Genomic DNA, 13,759 nt, shown 5'->3' with positions numbered 1-13,759 from the left:
TGAGGGGGAAGGGTATTACCCAAATGCCTGCAACTCACTTTTCCCGATCCATAAACACACTCATTACAGATCAAGCACTGCCATTACGCTGTGCTGTACTTGGAGGGAATTATGTTGTAAACATTTGATAGTGAAGATAATGACGGCTCACTATACAAATGTTATTGTGCTGTTTACAAACACCTCATACCATTAATGCAAACTGTACGGGAAATTCATTATAGATTGACCACCAGGCTACAACAACTTCCGGAAAGTAAAACCTTAAGACATTATTCAAGGGTGTAGACTGGTTTAACAGTACAATAAATCTGTATCTGTGGATAAAAACAGGGTTGTACAGCAAGTATCGTCTGTTGTTTTACACTGTCACGTCTTCATATTTAATGACAGTGAAATATAATCACTTGTCAATGACTGCGCATGTTCAGTAAGAGGCTCCATGATAATACTGGCGATACTGTTAAGCAATTATCTTGCTATGTCACTATCTTTTCTCAGCTGCCTGTTTACCCACTTTGCTTGGCACCAGAATGAGTCGTCAGAAATATGGAATAACAGTATTAAAAACATTATTCAAATGAAATCTTTCAATAAGATTCTTGATTCAAGCGTTAGAAGAAAACACAGTTCTACTAAACAATGTGATATAAAAACTAAACAGTGCATCTTGTGTTGTTTAAGTATCTTTACTATAATTACACAGACAAAAACGTACAATAGCTGGATGTTTCAGGCTCACTTCATCTCATAACGTCATTATCGTTACACTCGGCAAAATGAAGCGGCACATCACACAGCACAACATGTTTCATTGAGTACAAAACTTGAAAAGAACCGGGTCAATGGAAAACCAAGAGCACATTTACAGTGATTTACATGAATTCAATCCACCATTGTAACCACACGAGGATACTCGCTCTCTGTCGAGCGCTGCACCTTCTGACACCAGATGAAAGTATCATCACCGCTATGACATCCATTTACTTTGGATTAAGTGGATGATTCATAGCAGTTTTAAATGTAAAGGTAATTTGGCGTTATGTATATGCAGTAAGTTCTCACTTCCAGGTAATCATCAGAGGACACTATTTATCTCTTAAGAGCATTTTTTTGTGTATCAGTTCCATTTTTAACCTCAAACCACTAAAGTCTTCTATAATCTTTTAGATTACATCTAAACTTGTGGCTGATAGTTAACTGTTTACCAAATTCTAGATGAACAAATCTGAACTTAACTTGGAAAAATGCAAGTGCAGGATGTTCTGAGAAAAAGGGGGGGAAGCAGTGGATTTGACTTGACCTTTTCCTTTGTGTGATATTTTAAGATGAGTATTTTCAACAGCATGTGGAACAGCTTTCACATGTCCCTGTTCATTTCATGTACACAGACAAAATGAAGGCACAGATCGATGAAAAAGAGCACGTTTGCGATTGAGATTAGTCTGTATACACACAGTTTGCTAAAAGGACTCCTTATATATGATTTTGATTTATTCCATTCGATAATTCTCGGGACGTTCACCTTAACTGAAACACTTTCATCACTTACAGGGATTTACTGCACCAGCATTTAGTGCCTAATATCACAGATACACAATGTGCCAGTTCAAACGTCGTCTTTAAAAGAAGAGGCAGAAACTAAGTTAGTAAAAATTGTCTCTGGGGTTTTCAAAAATTAACAAAAAAAAAAAAAAACGGGGAGGGAGGGGGGGAACCAGTGACAGGGCTGTCCAGTTGGCCACTCTACTAACTCTCAACATGTGCGTTTGTGTCTTGAATGAGAACCTATTCCTGAAGGGCTTTTCTGCTTCTGAGGTCTGTCCTCAGTCTCCTGTCACTTCTCTCTGTCCGCTCTCAGGCAGATAGGGAGGGTGCGTGCGATTGTATGCAGCAAATCATAGCACCAAATTCTGAGCAGCTCCTTCACCCCTTCAGAGGGGACAGTGGTGGCTTCGACAGAGGAGACGGCCCCGCCTAAGCACGTTCTTTACGCTTCAGTTTGGAGGACTTCTTGACGGCACCGTTCTTGTTGAGCAGCTTCAGCACTTTCTCCTTGTGGTCGAGCACTTTCATCATTGTGTCTCTGGCCTCGGTCACCTGGTCCATCACCAGCTTACAGCGCTGCATGTTGCCCTGAGGACAAAACAAATAGAACACCTTGTTAATAAAGACTGATTTGGGAATAGAGGTGATGGCTTTAAGATATATGTTATACTCATTGTTTGAAAGCACTGCGATTGTTCCACTTTTGTTTCCATTTCGTTTGTATATACTTAGAAGAACTTCCAATGATGATATCTAACAGTTCATGGTGGCAAATCACTGAGCAGAGAAAAGGTCCCGGCCTGCAGTAACAGTCTCACCTGTATAAGCTCGTTGATTCTGTGAAGGTCATCATCAGCACCTGCTCTCTTCTTTGGAATCAGGCCCTCTTGAAGGGTGGAGAGGCGGCTGTACACATCATGCTCCAAACTCGACTACAGGTCAAGTAACAGACAAACATGTTTACAGTAGTCCAATCAAAAAAATTAAAATGCATCATGTAAACAATCCCTCTGCACAGCTTCAGTGGATATCAATGAACGTATGATAAGGTATGATATAGTATAGTGTTCAATCAGTTACGGTAACAGTAATCTGCTCCAACTTTGTTTAAATGTAGTCAAGATTGATGTGTCTGCAGGTCTAGGACCAGCACTCACCAACTGCCTGAGCTGTGCAGCACACAGGTGAATTTTCCAGCCTTGTGCTCTGCATGCCACTCCTCTCTGATTGGCCATATCCTGTAAGTTGCCTTTCTTCTCCTCTGAGAGACAAACAGACAAGTGTTGTTAGAGAAAAAAAGGCCTCAGTTAGCCTGAGTTGTATAAAATCATCTGTGTACACAAGGTAATATGAGCAGGTGTTTTTGACTACTGACCTTTGACCCGGATGTCGCTGTACCTCTGGAAGTGGTGGTAGGCAGCCTTCCAGGGGTTACGGTAGTGCCGCAAAAGGGTAACAGGTGGCCGAGGCCTGACTGGCACATAACGCACTCCTTCCTCATCTGAAAGAGAACAATGAGTGTTAACTAAAGACCCTTTCACACATGCAGCCTATCCCTGAAATGTTCAGGAACATTTCCTGCATGGGGTCATGTGTGAATGGGAGCAGGGATCGATATTCAGGGAAATCTGTACCGCCAATTTCCCATCTCAAGACCTATTAACATTTCAGGGAAAATGCTGGTACGGCTAGGGACAAGCATGTAAAGGGTTAAATCCGTCACTGTCACGTGACGCGAACCAATCACAAGACTCCGCTAAATAGGAGACATTGCTGTTTTTTGAATGTTTAAATATTTTAAATAAAATGTTCACACTCTTTTGTAAATGTTTATTCATGTAACTAACAATATTGCTTTTTTTATTCAAAGCTCCGTCAGACGCTGAGCCACACCCAAGCTGATCATTCATCATCTTCAATCTGACGGAGCTGTAAAAAAATGATATGGCTTTATGAAAGCAATACAGTTAGTTACATGAAAACATTTACAAAAGGTTATGAACATCTTAAATATTTAAACACATCACAAAAACTAGGAATGTCTCCTCTATTCAAGCAACAGCTCTCTTTTAAAAGCCTGCGTGTCTATGTTTAGTGCGACAACATCATGTTCCGTTTAACATTATTATATTATTTTTAATATCACAATCCAAATCATATCTATAACATGAACTACTCTTATGAAGCACATAGCAAAGTTTTAGTGAGCAGGCATATGGAGATTTGTAATTAAGGATTTAGAAGTCATTTGTCACTCCTACTGATTAACGGGGCTCAGCAGACGGACATGCCGCTTCACCAGAAACATCTCTAAATGTAGCTACAGCAGGAGCATTTACTCACTGACAAACAGCCTGAACTGTAGGCTACACACATTGCACTGACATTCACAGCTAACATTATACTGCTAACTTCATACTCTGCTCCCATCTGGCAGTCACCATCACACACCCGCTCTCTCTCTCTCTCTCAACCACATTCGCTATGCACAGAAAGAAAGAGGCTTATGTAACAGCACAGATAACACACCTGTTATAAGTATTATGAGTATTTTTACTGTCACAATGGATGACATTACATACCAACATATTCTCTTGGTGGAGATTCACGCCTCTCAGCCCTGCCAGTGATGGGCCTGCCTGGGGCTTTCTCCTCGTCTGTGCTGTTGGTCTCCACCATCTCGCTCTCTTCTGTAGAAATAACATGCTGCTGCTTGCGGGGCTTCTTCCTCGGGGAGGCCCCGGGGATCATATCACCTATTGCGGGAGTGTTCAGGGTTGAAGCCTGGGTGTTGAGGGCTGGCGCTGATGACAAGTTTGCATTTGGATCTGAGGGAGAGAGACAAACAAATTGTTCACTTCTGTGTCTGTTTTTGTTTATTTATATTTATCAATTTCCCAGATCACATCACTGATGACATGATCCTCACCTGGCTGAGAAGTGTCCATTGTCTCCACCTCCTGCTTGATTTTCACATCTGGGCAGGCGGAGCTGGCAGCACAAGCTGCAGTGCTACTGGCTGCAGGCTGAGTGGGAGAGGCCACAGTGTTGGCCATTGAAGCAGGAACGGGAGGAGTTACAGCCATGGCTGCTGGCAGGGCCGAGAGGACGGTGGAGGGCTGGGAGGGAGGTACGGGCCCCGGCGTGGCCAGCATGGTGGGTATGGCTTGGCCGAGGTGCTGGGCATTTGAGGACACGGCCTGCTGCTCCCCTCCCTGAGAAGGTAGTGCTTCTACTGTAGCCATGACAGGAGGGGCCACCGCCATGTGCACCTCAGCTTTGGGTTTCACACTGAGAGAGGAATCGAAAGTGTCAGATCACACACTCATATCAGAACTCATAATGACAGGATGCAAACATGTCTGTAACTGATGAGATCGATGCGACAGCAGCTTACCTTGCAGGTCTTGGAGATCCTGCTCCTCTCACGCCACTCTCTATCCTGCCACTACTAGGTTCACTGGCCTGCGCGGGGATCAGGTTCTTACGAACGCAACTGAAACACACAAGGACAGGGAGGATTTGTTTGGTAAAAGGAAACGTTTAGCCATGCACTTTGAATTTATATCAAGTTTTTGCCAGACTTTAATTATAATAATCCAGTGCTGGTAGTTATCCTGCTATGCAGTGACTATGAGACACTGAAAAGCCAAGGTGTGGAAGTCAAGTGACACACAGAGAGAGCAGTCTAAAACCCGTGTCTGGGTTCAGTATGATTGTAGGACTGGGCTTTGTTTTAATGAGGCCAGGGGGTTAGGGTAACCATTTTTAGTAATGATCTGGAAAATAAGCAGGAGACACTTTTTTGTGCATTTTAGTAAAGCTCCATGAAAAGGCCACGTTTGACGTGCTGGTGTTAACCTCACCTTTCATTAGCGGGCTTCTTGCGGAGGATGCTGGGTCTAGGGGAGGAGACTAGTGTGGGAGCTCCTCCGACTCCTCCCTGGGCGTGCGCCTGCACCATGGTGGCTACAGGCTGGGTGGTGCTGAATGTGCTGCTGATCGGGCTAGCTACAAAGCCATCAGCCAAAACAACCCCTGAACAAAATAAAACATGCATTACAAACAGCCCACAACTCAGTTAAGTATTCATCAAGATCGTGTTATTTCACTGTTCATTCAGTTATTACCAGATTTTGCTTCAGACTGTGGTTGTTGTTGCTGCTGTTGCTGAGTGACTATTGGTGCCTGCTGTATTCCCTGTGTGGTGATTGGTGCAGATGTGTGCAGGCCCTGCACTCCTATCGGTGCAGGCTGAATGCCCTGTGCAGCGATTGGTGCTGGCTGGATCCCCTGGGTGCTGATTTGTGCAGATGGCAGACCAATCCGATCCACTGCCATCAGCTGCATGTGGTTTAGATGGACGGTGGTGGCCACACCTACTCCAGTTTGAGTGGGCAGTGCTGAACTCGGAGCTTGAGGAGTAACTTGTTGAGAGTCAAAATAAATTTAAAATGAGATCTTTATGCAATCAAGTCATTTATTTAACCCTCTGGTTTCACATTCAACATACATATTTTAGTGTATTTTGCCAAAATGTCAATTTGCTTTCACATGTCAAGTCAAATAATGTGTGATATGTTGCACTATACACCAGTCACCACAACAGTTAACTGTGACTGCTAATAAAACTGATTAGTAGTTCTTACCAGGATACTGGCGGATGGTAGATACAGAGCTGCTGATGGGGGTGTAGGTGTGCGTCAGAGGGTATGACGAGGAGTATGCCGGCAGGAAGTACTGGAACTGCACTGGCACAGAGGGCCTTAAAATACAACAAACAAGATTAGTCCAAGATTCATCGTCATTTAAACAAAGTATCTCTGCTAATGAGGCTAATAAGTTTGATCATTTGATTTCTTATCTTCACTAATGAGATACAAGATACAATATCTCAGAATTAATTCTCATTAACACAAGGTACAGAGGTCACAATTTCAAGACATCCTCCCTAATTTTGCAACATGTCTCCATAAATGATCATTGTTGGCTAATAAAACAAGTAATTGCTAATGTCTAAAGGACACTTTTACCCTGCTATCCCTACTTGTACTTAGTATATGATCACACCCAACAGCCAATCACAGCGTATGCTACAACTGCAGATAAATGAGCAATTATGTTTCTGTTTTGTTTCAAGAGGGTTGATTTATGAGGAATAACAAATATATAAACATATGAAAAGTTTCCAGTATGAAACAACTCTCTGCATGTATACACATTTTAAGTATAATAGGGCATAATATATGAAATAAGAAAAACAAACAGCTAAATATTCATGTCAGTTGATTACCCTCAGACTTTCCAAACACAAGTAACGGATGTAAGATAAACTGGTTGTTCAGTCTTTCCTTGTACACTGTGTCATAGAGTCGAAATCCATTCACCAACATCGTGTGCTCACCTGTTGTCACTTCTTGCTTCCATGGTGACAGGGTTAGGAGATGACCGATGGCCTGGGATGGGGATGAGGTTGGCTCTCTCTCCAGGGTAGTCTGGCTGCACGCGGGATGAAGAGTGGGCGATGGGCTGAGGGACCACTTTAGCTGTGAACAACATCATGAGGCGGTTAAGAATAAATGTTCAGTAGAACACACGATGAAAAGATTGAGGTCAAGGTGACAACTCCTGCTTATGAAGCACACAAAAGTGTTCCAGTGAAAGAAAGGGGTCGACTTACCAACAGGGATGGCAGAGGTGGTCACTGCTGTAGCATGAGAGGAGTGTGAGGCCATCGTCATGGTGACAATGGTGTTACTGGTCATTTGGGTATGTGGCACAGAGCCTAAACATTAAGGAGGACAGGGTTATCAATATTTGTGTAAAAACAACTGCTCTATTTGTGGTTTAAATTTTGGGTCATTTAGTCTAGCATTACAAACTTTAATGACTAGCTGATAGAAATGAATATACAAAAAGTTGATACCTATTGTGGTGGTTGATGGCACAGTGTTAGTGGCAACAATTGGTGCCACAGTTGCTGCAGCTACTGGTGTCACAGTACTGAAGATGGGCTTCTGTTGGGGAACAAAAAAGGGGAATTATTTCAGTCACTGTGTAAAATGACTTTTCATTATTTTTTGCTGGTCATCATCAAGAAGCAGTAACCTGCGTCATAGTGTGCGGAGGCTGGGGCTTTTGAGCCCCAATTGCAGGGTGAGATGGCAGTGTGATCCGTGTAGCTGTGTCACGGGATGTCTGAGGCCTCTGGATACTGACAGTGGCTGGAGGAGGGTGAATGGTCAGCCCTGGACGCCTGAAAGAGTCAAAAACTCAAATTACTGACTTCTCCGTGTTACATAGTAACATTTTTTTCTGACTTTTCTGTAACTTTTTTTTTCAGAGAAATACTGGATACTTTCACCTCTTCAGGCCTTTAAAAATCCACCAAATCAAACAGTTTTAGACAGAAAAAACACTGTTTAGTTAAACTGCTCAGCCCAAGGCCATAACTTTGGCCTTTGTTTTAAGTAGTCACAAGCAACCAAAAAGGTTGGGAATCACTGGTCTAAGCTACGTTTTAGAAAGACATGGAAAACAAGTTCAAGATGTTCTTCTGGACATTGCTGCTGCAAAATACTACACAAAAAGCAGCAGTGTTTTATTAGAACTGATAAGATCTTTGCTCTCTGACAGGTCACTGAATGCACCAGGTCTCTTCCAAAAGGCTGATGGCAGAGATGCACAAAGGCAATTATTGTGACTTTTTATTTGCTTTGCTCAGTTTTATTCTGCGTCTGAGTGACTATTTATACAGTCATATGACTTCACTGTAAAATAAATATCCAAATGTTCCAGTCTGTGCTTGGAAAAAAGTGACTGAAATTACATGATGCTACCTTAATTTTATACAAATACCTATATAGACCAGAGGAGACAAAAAAAACGTTAAAAAAGACATGCTATAGATACAGAAATACAGCCTATCATTCCGACTAACACCACAAATTGTTTTGTTTTAGTTAGTTGTAAAACTCCTCATCATAAAATCAAACCGTGACCAGCTTATCACCTCTGGCAATTACACATGCTACATCTCTGTTAATGTTCTGGTCAATAAATCGTTACACTGCTGCTTACCCATGTGTCACCTCTGCAGAGTGTGTAACTGTTGGACTGATAACAGGAGACTGAGTTCTTGTTGCTGAAATGGGAGCCACCACAGTTGGAAGCACAGCTGTAGACGTTGTTACAGCAGGGCGGGACTGTGGACAGAGAGATATGACACAGTTACAAAGGATGATCCGAAATGCCCGGCACAATATCTACACTTCTTTAACTGTGAGTAAATCTGGGCACCTGAATAGTCTGGTGGATGATGTGCTGCACTGTGGGCTGGCCGGGGCCTGCACTTGCTCCAGTAGCTGGCCGCAGGACAGTTTTGGAGCTTGACATAACAGCTGCTGCAGCAGCCCCTACAGGGCAAAAAATACACTGATCTAGCAAAATACACTGCTGATAAAATGAGGAATACATGGACTGCTGTTTTAAGGGGAAGCAAACATTTCATCAAGGGCAGCATACTGTTCTTACTACATCATGCATACCTCTGGGTAAATGGGACGTGAAGGTCTGGGGAGGGACCGTAGGGGTCCCGATCTGCAGTGCAGGGGCACTGCCCCGAATGATCTGAATGTTAGCTGGCATCAGGTGGTGTAAGTTGCTGGAATGACCCTGAAACACAAAGCAGCTCAGGTCTTTAGTGACATACACTAAGTAACATACATAATAACATGCACTTAAATCCAACGAACATTGCACTCACCTGCTGACCACTGATGGTTGCCACGGGGATAGACGTGGTTGGAGCAATACTGCTTTCTATGGTGACAGTAATGTGACCAGGGACCTTGGAGGGTATGGGGATGTGACCCTGGTTGGAAGCTGGTGCTGGGGCAATGAGACGACTTGGCATAGGTGACTTCAGGACAGCCTTAAAAAACACACAAAACAGATTTTATAACAGAAATTATATTTTTGGCAGTGAAGTGTGTTAAGAACAATGCTAGAAAAGAACACCATCTACTGAAACCAAAATGCACATTCACCACATCATCCATGTACACCTTTCACAACATGTTGCAGTAGAACTGCTGTAACAGTAAGGAGTAATTGTGAGGTTAGACAGTTTGCACGTAGCCAGTATACATACAAAATGTTATCACTGAACCATTTATTAAGAAGAAAAAAAACTCCATAATTAGCACTTCTGACTGGAACAATTTGTTTCTGATTATTTTTTTAAATTTAGCATTTAAGGTTTATCCATGACAAAAATTGCGAAAAACAATTTATCCTCTCTGAAAGTCTACCATGGGTGTAAAATTGGCAAACAAATCCCTTAATATATCAGTTAGATCTTTAAAAGCTCTATGTGCATGGCTTCAAAAATGCAAAATAGCAGTTTTTGCTGTTGATATTTTGTAAAAATATAACTTCAGTCTCAGCTTGAATTCTTCCAAATGAAATTACATAGCAAGAACTACATGAAACTGAGAAAGACTGTGTACAGAACAGGAAGTATCATAGTTGTTAAGGTTATGATTTTCCTGTTCAATCCTTTGTCTTCCCTCTTGAGCTTATCGGTCATTGGCTGTAGCAAGGCTTGCTCTTTATTTCAGCCTGGACCAGTTAACACTAAACAAGACAGACTAGCAAAATTAAGCACACTTTAAAAGGAAATCTGGAGAGCATGAGGTTAGGATGAAGAAGGCAGATTATTACATCCTGAATTCCTTCAAATCACCCAAAATCGGTCCAGCCAAGCTTCCATCTTCATAAAGATTATCAAATGTAAACTAGCTATAATTCAACACTTTCTGAGTGAACAAATTCAACCTCAGAAAGCAACGGTTTATTGTCCCACAACCACAGAATGAGGAATATATATCTTTGCCAGCTTATGTGCAATTAAACTGCATTAACATCAAATTTAAGATGGTAAAGACACCTCATGTTTTTATTATATGAAATGTAGATACAAGGCTTCTAGATGTTTTAACAGTTAAGAGAAGTAATCATCACCTTCATCTGTCCATCAGTGAGGACTGCAGGCTGGCCCTGTGGGAGGTGGACAGAGGGAGCAGGTACGGTCACGGGTGTGCCGGGCTGGATGGGCACAGCTTGGGGAGCAGCTTGTGGCTGGCCATGTGTCTGTACCTGTGGGTACGGTCTGACCACCATGGTCTCCTGCTTGTCATCTCTGAACACCAAGGTTCCCCCGCCTCCCGCAGGTGGATGATCCTGCTGCCCATGGTCGGCATCACGACCGCTGTCTGCATCTGCACCAGCTGATGGAAAACATTTTGATTAAACAGGTGTCTTCCTTGCCATATGTTATGTATACGCCCAAGTCATTTCAGTGACAGTAAGTTACCTGGTGGGTTTGACGGCTGATTGACAGACACTAGGTTTCCTCCAGCAGGGATCTGAGGTGCTCCCCCGCTGGAAGCAGACAGCCCATGTCGGGGGAATTGCTGGGAGCTCATTTTGACTTTTTTAAGACCTAAAATGGTGTTAACAGTTGAACATTAATTCTAGTAGCACACATAGAGATAATTATCAAGGTTTAAAAATCAATAAATCAGAATCATCTTTATTGACCAAGTATGTTTACACATACAGGAAATCTGACTGCGGTTTAGTGACTCTCAATGTATTTACACAGAATAAACAACAATCTTCAGAAATATACACATGGAATGACTATATACAGGTGAATCACTTTCTGTGAACTGTAAACAGGATACAAATATTGCGAAGAAGTGAAGAGCGCAAGGAGTGCAGAGATAAATCTCACATTAAAAAAAAAATGACGTTACAATTAGTAAGTAGATGGTTATGTAGAGTATATACAGCCTGTTCAGATATTCTATAGTGACTGAAACGTATTGCGCATTTTTTTCAAATGTGTATGTGACAAATACTACTCATGTACGAGGACCACTAACAATAAAACCCCCCAGTTTAACCCTTCACATGCGGCGGGGTATTATCGTTAATGAACCAGGGCCAGGTCGATAACATTTACCAACCGGTATTGATAAAGTTTGACATAATTAAGTATAACTGTGAAAAACAAGACCAGAGCTTTTGGGTGGAGCTTTGTTTAACGTTAAATGGGCAATAACAGTGTGGTTTAACTGCTCGACAACAACTGCATCATTACTAATCAAATATCAAGTTAACGTGCGAGCACAGCGGCGGCTTTTTGACGGCCTATATCATAATGAACAAACGCGATATCAGCCCGGTAAGATAACAAACGCTGTGGCCGGTGGTTTTGGTTCGGTAATCTTAAAACTAAAAAGCTACCGAGCTAGCCAGCTATCGTAGCTAGCAGCAAGCTAACGTTGTGTTCGCTAACCTGGTTTTCATGCACAATGCTCAACTTTACAACAGTACAACGGCGTAGACTTCGCACAGCTAAACAAACAAATATGTTGGGTATATGTGCAGGAATTACCGTATTGCGGACTTACTAGGCAATGGTCGTTTTGTGGATTACAATTTTTTCCATTCGTCTTTTCTTTTTTCCAACATGTAAGCCGGAAGAACGCTCAGGGACAGAGCCGGACCTCCCTGCTTCATTCCACCAATCAGAGACTACACTGCCAGATCGCGGACCAATCGGAGCTCCGAAAATGTTTTGACCAACCCCCAGTCTTTCAACGGACCGCTCCGACCGCCTTATTTTTTTCCCCACCTGCATTCCGCGAAGACCCGTCCTACTCTGACTCTGATTGGCTAGTACTCGTTGCCTTCGTGGGTTGGATTGGTTAGTTTAGATATGAGGGGTGAGCAGGGTGTGACATATTTATATGGGGGTCAGAGCAGAGCCAATCAGAGGCAGAGTAGGGGCGGGTCTTCGCAGAATGCAGGTATGAAAAATATAACGCGGTCCGGCTCCGACCTGCAGGACGAGGGTCACATGGTATAAACGGAGGCAGCCGAGCTAACCTGACAACATGTACGTCCCATAGATGTATCAAAGTTCCTGTAATACATCCATGGAACTGCCAATTTACCACCACTGAGGTCTACTGTTGCAGATATACAATATTTAATATTTTGATCATTATTGGCTTGTGGTTGAAGAAGTACTCAGTTCCTTTATTTAATTACAAGTAACAATACTTCTATGTAAATATAAACTCCATGAAAGTACTGCATTCACCATTATATAGTACAGAAGTACAAAAGTATTATCAGCAAAATGTAGTCAAGTATCAAAAGTAAAAGTATTCTTCACAGTTGTAATAGCTATTTGGTTAATATTACTGATGCATAGCTGGTCAAGCTCTTTTTGACCACTTTAGTTTCATCTTTCACCTTTAAACTGCAAAGATATAGCTGTATAAATGAGGAATAAAAATTACATTTTTTGTCTCTGAAATGTAGTGGAGTAATAGTATAAGGGAATGGCAATACTCATTTAAGTAGACCTACTGCAACATTGTACAATGGTGGGTAAAGTACTTGATTTTTTTTTTACTTAAATAAAAGTAGCATACCACAGTGTAAAAATACTCTGTTACAAGTAAAAAATCATGCATTTAAAATTTACTTTTTCAAAGGGCCTACATGTTAGCATCAATATATTTAAAGTAGCAAAGCACTCATGCAGAATGACCCATTTCAGAATAATATATATTCAATTATTGGATTGTCTTTTGCTTTTCACGGCACCCTATACATTTGATAATTTGAGAGAAAAGACATTTAAATAGAGACTAATGGTTTCGGCTGAGTCTGACTGTCACGTGACCCTTGGCTTGCAGGTCAAGTCTCCCGCACAAACTGATTTGGGCTGTCTGCTCACTCCAATACTGAAGTAACGTTTGAACCCTCCCAGTCCTACAATAGTGCAAACTACCGTAATAACCTCACTGAAACACTAGGGGGCAGTAGCCAACCATGGAAATGTCGTCAGGTCTGACTGCTTTGACCTGCAGGTCAAGTAATTGAATGAGGGAAAATAGGCTGATTAGCTGAGCAGAAGACAGTTTGTTCATAGGCCTTTTCTCAGAAGGCATATTGACATGTCACAGTAGGAAAACCACAGGTGTAAATAATAAGATAAACGATGGCTGAATCCACTTAGCTGCCTCAGTTTCAGGATCCTGGTATTGTGCATAAAGGCTCACTGTCACATTGTCATGGTTTACTGGGACACCTGAATATAATAGAAGCATAACTGGGTTAATGTTAT

The 13,759-nt window shown here is 42.1% G+C and overlaps 1 protein-coding gene across 1 annotated transcript; it reads right to left on the bottom strand.

The window, feature by feature from the left end:
* Positions 1-673: 673 nt before the first annotated feature.
* On the bottom strand, positions 674-12,121 carry sap130a (Sin3A-associated protein a). Its single transcript, XM_042417603.1, has 21 exons — positions 12,030-12,121; positions 10,925-11,053; positions 10,573-10,838; positions 9,314-9,481; positions 9,096-9,222; positions 8,848-8,963; positions 8,629-8,753; positions 7,657-7,804; positions 7,475-7,565; positions 7,229-7,333; positions 6,953-7,094; positions 6,198-6,313; positions 5,679-5,975; positions 5,415-5,586; positions 4,946-5,044; positions 4,478-4,839; positions 4,131-4,376; positions 2,924-3,049; positions 2,706-2,809; positions 2,367-2,480; positions 674-2,136 (listed from the first exon to the last, which is right to left on the bottom strand). Exons 2-21 carry the CDS (start codon positions 11,034-11,036, stop codon positions 1,978-1,980), a joined length of 3,195 nt encoding a protein of 1,064 aa, XP_042273537.1. The 5' UTR covers positions 11,037-11,053; positions 12,030-12,121; the 3' UTR covers positions 674-1,977.
* Between the last annotated feature and the right edge of the window lie 1,638 nt (positions 12,122-13,759).

The sequence above is a fragment of the Thunnus maccoyii genome, chromosome 7 (genome assembly GCF_910596095.1).
Source record: "Thunnus maccoyii chromosome 7, fThuMac1.1, whole genome shotgun sequence".
NCBI lineage: Eukaryota > Metazoa > Chordata > Actinopteri > Scombriformes > Scombridae > Thunnus > Thunnus maccoyii.
Note: the sequence above shows the minus strand (reverse complement) of the source record. Positions and strands in the feature narration are given on the sequence as shown.